Genomic DNA, 7464 nt, shown 5'->3' with positions numbered 1-7464 from the left:
GTTTTCAGATTTAATATTATTAAGTTTTATTAATGTTTTCGTTATTTTTGGATGTATGTGAAGGCTTTTTAAGGGACTTTGTGTTCACTCAACGGCTAGAAAGCACAAAAGTTCACCTGCCGAATGAGTTCCCGCGTCTGACCACAAGATGGCGTCCACAGCAGAAAGGTGCAAGTTTATAAATACATTATTTCTGTTTGTATGAATCTAAATAGCTGTTTTCATCACTAATATACAGCTTTCAATAAGCTAAATTACTATCACAAGGTCTGTAATGACAATTAGCTTATACGTTTGCTAGAATTTTCCTAACCTATCTAGCCTTGTTCATTTATATTAAAACAAAAAAAGATTGTATTTTATTCAGAAAAACATCTCTCGTTTGTCATTACGTTTGATGATTTGATGTGATTTGAGCTTCTGAACTTCTGTTAAGGGTGCAAAGTCTGCATTGAAGCGGCCTGATTTTATACACCAGTTTACAGTAGTAAAAATATATCAAAGTTAATTAAAGTAAACATATTAAAGGTAAACAGGTTTCTATTTTTTGAATGTAGTTAAAAATTATTTATAAAATGAATAATATGATTAATAATATGATTCATTTATTATATTGATATACATTTTTCATATTAAATTATCTCTGGGTCATAAAGGATTCTGCTTGCAGCCTACAGTACATCAGCTTTCAGGCTCAGTGCTGTGTTTCTTCTTCTTCTTCTTGGTCTTTACTGACGCTCCTGGTGCAGTGATGTTGCAGTTGCTGTGAAAAGCTAGGCGAGAACACAAACCACAAGTGTTTTTATTCAGGCATGCAACAGACTGAATGTCCTAAAACTGTTTGTGGTCAAGCTGGTGATCTTGCATGCTCAATACACACATCAATGCATGAGATAAACTGTGGTTAGACAAAAACAGAAATAAGAAAAGTAAGAAAATATTTAGTGCACGCTGCAGCTGTAAATGTTGCTTTTATTATTTTCATGACTTGGAATTGATGAGAAACTGAAGATGCAAAAGTCTGATTTATTAAAACACGTGCCATGAATCAGAGACAGTGTAAACAGCACACAACTGAGGTTTGATTTATTTAAAGAAGAGCAGAGCAATGCAACATATACGAGTGCAACATTCAACATTTAAACCAAATTGTAATAATCATTCAACAAAATTTCCTTTCATAAAGCAAATCCATCTGTTTGTATTTCCTATTATCTTTTAATTTCTACATTAGACCTTCTTTAGTTGTTGAGAAATGACAGTATCCTGTTCACTGATCAGACACTTATAATGAATTTAATGTGAGAAGAGAGTTTAGTGTGGAGTAAATTCAGCACAATGGACAGCTCCCTGCAGTGCTGAACTGACTGAACCACATCTGCAGGAGGAAATGCTACAGAGATGTTTAATTACTGCTGAATAATTACTGAACAATATTGAATATTGAAAATCTAACCCATCAGTAGTGATTACTAATTAAACATTTATTTTATATATAAATTAAGGTAAAAGGCGATTATATAAAAATCCTGTTGGGCTTATTCGCTCTAAGACATGCTTTGATAATCATATTTCTTTTAAAGTAATACGGTTTTGTCAATGTTAATAAAAGGAAACACTGAGTTTGTATAATCATTTCTTTTTGTAATTGAACACTCACTTTACAGCTCTTCATCTCTCAGAAAACTCCCTCATTAAACCAATAGTTGCCCTCGCGCACATTAATCAATACACAAGACTAAAGAAAGCCTAATGGAAAATCTGTGCTTTGTGACAATGATCTAAGAGATCTTATCAGATCAGTGAAGTTTATTTTTCAGTTTGGCTGAAGTGAAAACAGTTTTTGATAAAAACAAACAAAAAATTAAGCACATTATTATTAGCCCTATAAGATTTTTTTTTTTTTTTTTTTTTGGCTACAGAACCAAACACTGTTGTCCTATGATTTGCCTAAATTAAACTAACTTTAGTTAACCTAATTAACCCAGTGAGCCTTTAAACTGCACTTTAAGCTGAATACTAGTGTCTTGTAAAATAACTATTAAAATATTGTGTCATGAGTTATTAGAGATCATTTATTTAACATATTATGTTTAAAAATGTGTTGCAAAAGATATTTTCTCAATTAAACCGTGCTGGGGAATTATTTAATCATTCATTACACTCAGAATAATTTATTTCAAGTGTTTATTTCAGTTCATTTTGATGATTATGGATTACAGCTAATATTAGTGTCAATTATAGTTTATCTCTTCATAATATAGCTGTGCTTTAATGATAAGTTTACATGTTTACCTAAAGTTTTATTATTTTAATATTATTTGAATGAATTTTACCGATAATTAATGCAAAGTCCTGCAAATAATTAAGCAACACAATCCTGCAGCCATAGTCCGACTTCAAATACAGAAATAATGTATATTTATTAAAGTATATTAGTAAAATAAGTGTTTATAATTAGTTTTTAAAGTGTATCTTAGTTTCTAATAATACTTTAAATTAAATCAACAGCAAATTCATTATATTTTGTAAAACGATGATTTATAGTGTATTTAATATTAGAATCTTTAACTTCTGATTTTCCAACCACTTTTAGCAAATTCATCCGTGTTAAACTCATATTTTTCATTATTGTGTGTAATCAGTTAAGATAAAATAAAATGAATATAATAACTAAATATATATTCACTTTAATAATGGCCTGTTGTTCATTTTAGAGCAAGAGTCTCCTTGTGCTGAACGGTTTAACAGCACCTCCACATCACCTGCATCAGAGTGTGTTTTCTGCTGGAATCTGCTGTTCAGTGTGTGTTCGGTGTGTGTTCTCCTCTTCTCCATCTGCGTCTACTGCCTCTGTCAGAAGAAAACTACAGGTCATCAGCTATTCGTAAAAAATGTATATCTCAAATTATAAAATGTAAATTATTCTTATCTTTTGTTAAGTTTCTGTAGGTTCTGGGGCTGAGAACAGACATGTTGAGGTATGAGCACATTTTGAGAATAATTTTAATATATATTATTCGCAATAGTTTAGCAGCAACATAAATTACATCAATATAATGTAATATATTTATTTGTTTATTTATTTGTTTATTATTTTAATTAAATATATTCTGTTTCAGGCTGGTGAAGAAGTGTGTTATGCTTCATTAGACATGCCTTCCACACAGCAACAAAGGCAGAGGAATGAAAGAGCTCAGAGTTCAGACTTCAGTATTTATTCTGATGTCAGAACCAGCAGAATGTAAAGTAGAGTAAACTAAAGTCATTGTTCTTTAGTAGAAATATGATTCAAAAGAGTGTTAATGACAATGTTCTGGCATCTGCATCCTATTTTCATTGATTCTAATATTGTAAGTTTTTAATGATTAAAAATGTAAATACATTTAAGAAAGGTTAAATGTTTTTTAGAATATTTGACTTGCAGTCTCAGAAAGGACTCAGTGTTGTTTCTGGGTCTCTCAGTTTAATATAATTTAAGCCAATCACATGAGTGCATATGCAGTAGTACTCCCAGCTAAAACTGAAGTTCTTAAACTCTTTTCATGCCACAAAACAAACATCTCCCTGCTACAACAACAGAAATGTAGAATGCAAATGTACATCTAACAGAGCTCTGAACATTCCTAATATTAAAAAAACAAAAAACTAGGTCTTAGATCATCAGATGTGTACACCATTTCAGAGGTTTTACTGCTACTGTGGGCAAATTACCACAACAACTCCACCAAAACTTATATATCATAGATCTATAAGATCATTTAATGGAATAACAACCAAAACAATATTTCATCACACCTTTAGCCTCAGTCAGTAGAGCTGCAATCTTCATTTTAAAACCATTATGAAAACCTCCATTAAGAGGACTTAAATGGATAGTTCACCCCAAAATAACAATTCTGTATCATTAACTCCCTTTCACTTGCTCCAAACCTGTTTGAGTTTCTTTATTCTGTTCAATACAAAAGAAGATATTTTGAAGAAAGCTGAAAAGCTGTACCCATTGACTTGTTTGTTTTTGATCCTATGAAAGTCAACGGTTACAGGTTTTCAGCTTCTTCAAAACATTTTATTTTGTGCAAAACAGAAAACAAGAAACTCTTAAAGATTTGAAACCGCTTGAGTTTGAGTAAACAGTGAGTAAATCTGGATTTCTGTGTGAACTCTCCCTTTATTTGAGCTCTCTCCAGTCACTCTAGGAAGACACTACACCTGGATTATTTGTCTAAATAATACGTTTATTATTAAAATCCCTATTAACATTAAATTCATCTGAAGCGGTGGCTTAGTGCAGGTAAAGGGGCCCCGGCCCTGGGTGAGTCGGCCATTAGTTAATGCCCACTCCTCATTCTGCAGGTGATCAGGAAGCAGTTCTCTGCACTTCCTGTGTGACTCCTGCTCACCCTACACAAATCATTAAGATCATTAATCCAGACTGACCCTAACAACACAATCAAAGCCATGAGTGCGTCACTCAGATAAGTGTCAAGTCACTGGCCACCTGTTCACTGTAACCAGGGATGGCGCTCAATATCGTCCAAACTGGGCCGATCAGCCGCCGCTGGACTGAGACACCAGCCAATCAGCTGACGGCACTCTGATACACACAACACCGTGTTCAGAAACACAGAGCAACACACTTCTGCTGATCTCTCAGTGAGTCTCTTACCTGTTGACAGAGTTATGGGGAAGGTCAGTTTGCTCCTGGACGTGACCCTCAGTGAGCCTCCGAAGGGGAAACGGTTGCACAGGATGTTGAAGAGGGTCACTCCTACTGACCACACCGTAGCTGGACCCGCATGGTAGCGCTGTCTGCAGAACCACTCAGGTGGAGCGTATTGAATAGTTCCTGAGAGACACAAGGAGACACAAACACCCGTTCAAAACACTCCAGCACACACAAATTCCCTTTGGTGGATCATCAAAAGCTCACAAACATCCACAGAGTGTTTCCTTCTGCAACACAAACCCACCTGCGAAGTATTTGTAGGCCGAGCGCTTGAGCAGATCTCCACAGCCGAAGTCCAGCAGCTTGATGTCCTGGGACTCTGTGGAGATCAGCAGGTTCTCTGGCTTGACGTCCCGGTGCAGGACTCCGCGGCTCTCGCAGTGTTTCAGAGCCGCGATCAGCTGCACCAGCACTTTCTTGGCCAGACCCTCATCCAGACAGTCGTTCTCCTCACAGTAGCTCTGGAGGTCTTGGCAGGGATCCGGACGCTCCAGGATCAGGATGTAGCGTCTGGGACGGTCAAACCAGTCTAGCAGCTGCAGGACGTTGGGGCAGGCAGGAGCTGAATTGACGCGGGTCATCAGTGCCACCTCCAGCGGCAGCCGACCCTGACCTTCCTGCAGGACAAACGATTGGATTCAGAACCCAATGAAACATCAAACACAACAACAGGTTCACACTGAACTCACAACTCTCAGTCTCCTCTGTGTCCGCTCTTTAGACACATACTTGATGGCGACCTGTAGACAGATAAAGCATAATAAATCACACCTGCCTGATCCTCACACATCACATTTACTGAGATCAGGATTTCTAAAGGCTGTTTGAATGAAGAGCGTAGAAAACGACTTACTGGCAGTCCATCAGACCTGCGCATCCCAGCAAACACAGAGCCAAATCCACCGTCTCCCAGCAGTGGGCCCTTTGCATACGCGTCTGCAACACAGAGGAGCAGTAGAAATGTGTGTTCAAAGAAAACATGCAGCAGTAGAGAAAACTGTAAAAGAGCATTACTGAAACATCATCATCACTTCTTCAATAAGCCATTCTGACCTCTGCGAGAGCGTTTGAGAGCTCTTCTAGATGAGGTGGACGGACGTTCATCTTCTGGTGTTTGCTGGCTGCCGCTCTGCCGCTTCCTCTTCCTGTTACCCTGATCTGTGGACACAGATTTGGCCAACAGGGAAGGCAGAGGTGCGAGAAATCCATCAAGCTCTTGGCTCACGGTCTGGGTTTCACCATCACCATCATGTGTCCTGACGTCCTGAACAGCTGCCTGGATGAAAGCAGAACTCCTGGATCTGGAGCGGCCTGAGACAACGACAACAACAACAACATATCACGTTTATTATAAGATTATAAGAATTAATCAACAATTAACTTTAGTAGCTGCATCTACAGAGAATAAAAGACATCTGATCACTTATATCGGGGAACAGTTGTGTTGAAATGGGTTCATTTGTACCAGTTTATTTACATCACATTTCCCCAAACATTACACAACATCATATCATGATTGATCATAAACAAATAAAAACTAAAACACTCACTGCGGTTTTCACCCATCTGACAAACTCCTCCAAACTCCAGCAAACCTGAAAACAAGAACAAAGATCAAATATCAATAAAAATGTCAATAAAAACAAGATCAAAATCAAAATAAACACAACAAAAGAGCAACAAAACGTGTCAAAAGGAATAATTTCAGCTCTGAGCGTCGATCTCCTTGTAAAATAAAAGTCTTCTGTCAGAAATTCTCTGGTCTCCTTGAAGAATCGCAGTATCAGCACAGTAATCCTCAGCAAATGTCTCAGAAATTCGCCTCTCCTCAATCAACAGATAGCGGCGAGTCTCGGTGTTTATATATGGAGTCAAATCATAACACGCGTTGCTATAGCAACCACAATTTGAATCGCCAATCTGAATCACGTGAGTAAACGATTCATCTCATCTCAACATATAAATAATAAATAATTAATAATAATAATAAACATAGTTAAAATAATAATTATTATAATAATAATAATAATGAAGTTTAAATCAATTAATTTATAATTCACGAAACTGTAATAATAATGCTAAATGAGCAAGATTGGTTTGACAAGGTTTGACTTTGTAAAATGTACAGCTATTTAGAAATTAATTAAATTAAAATAATAAAATTGACTCATATATTTTCTATTAGTGGCCCAAGCAATGTAAGTGCATGCTGTTTAATTACACGTACAGTGCTAACTGCTCACGTAGATATTAGGAATATAAGTTTAAAAAAGTTTATTATTGTAAATAATAGAAAGTAAATTAAATCGTTCACAATTTCTATGTCTATGCCTATATTTTACAGTCTGGTCTACGCACGATTTCAGATCACATGGCCGTTTGTATCATCATCTGGTAGGCTACATGGTTCAGTCATATTTATGTACTTTTCATTGGCTCTTGTTTTCAGATTTAATATTATTAAGTTTTATTAATGTTTTCGTTATTTTTGGATGTATGTGAAGGCTTTTTAAGGGACTTTGTGTTCACTCAACGGCTAGAAAGCACAAAAGTTCACCTGCCGAATGAGTTCCCGCGTCTGACCACAAGATGGCGTCCACAGCAGAAAGGTGCAAGTTTATAAATACATTATTTCTGTTTGTATGAATCTAAATAGCTGTTTTCATCACTAATATACAGCTTTCAATAAGCTAAATTACTATCACAAGGTCTGTAATGACAATTAGCTTATACGT

At 36.2% G+C, this 7464-nt stretch overlaps 1 protein-coding gene and 1 long non-coding RNA gene across 4 annotated transcripts; one reads left to right on the top strand and one right to left on the bottom strand.

The window, feature by feature from the left end:
* Window positions 1-13: 13 nt before the first annotated feature.
* On the top strand, window positions 14-3431 carry LOC147846733 (uncharacterized). The gene is made up of 3 exons (XR_015476427.1): window positions 14-168; window positions 2718-2981; window positions 3123-3431. It is a non-coding gene; the product is annotated as an uncharacterized LOC147846733 (long non-coding RNA).
* Window positions 589-6563, bottom strand: LOC147846732 (serine/threonine-protein kinase pim-3-like). Of its 3 annotated transcripts, none has more exons than XR_015476416.1 (8): window positions 6280-6563; window positions 5783-6040; window positions 5583-5665; window positions 5419-5469; window positions 4974-5346; window positions 4670-4849; window positions 2690-2853; window positions 589-773 (listed from the first exon to the last, which is right to left on the bottom strand). XR_015476416.1 is itself a non-coding variant. In XM_087236903.1 (8 exons), exons 1-7 carry the CDS (start codon window positions 6293-6295, stop codon window positions 4506-4508), a joined length of 1053 nt encoding a protein of 350 aa, XP_087093029.1. In that variant the 5' UTR covers window positions 6296-6563; the 3' UTR covers window positions 4218-4404; window positions 4502-4505. The 3 variants fall into 3 exon arrangements, 2 of the variants coding, with proteins under 2 accessions (XP_087093030.1, XP_087093029.1); XM_087236903.1 differs by lacking the exons at window positions 589-773; window positions 2690-2853 and adding exons at window positions 4218-4404; window positions 4502-4597; XM_087236904.1 differs by lacking the exon at window positions 589-773 and having other exon boundaries at window positions 1013-2853.
* Window positions 6564-7464: the final 901 nt, after the last annotated feature.

The sequence above is a fragment of the Danio rerio genome, chromosome 1 (genome assembly GCF_052040795.2).
Source record: "Danio rerio strain M-AB ecotype USA chromosome 1, GRCz13ab, whole genome shotgun sequence".
Classification (NCBI taxonomy): Eukaryota; Metazoa; Chordata; class Actinopteri; order Cypriniformes; family Danionidae; genus Danio; species Danio rerio.
The sequence above is the reverse complement of the archived record's forward strand: the minus strand, read 5'-3'. Positions and strand labels throughout refer to the sequence as shown.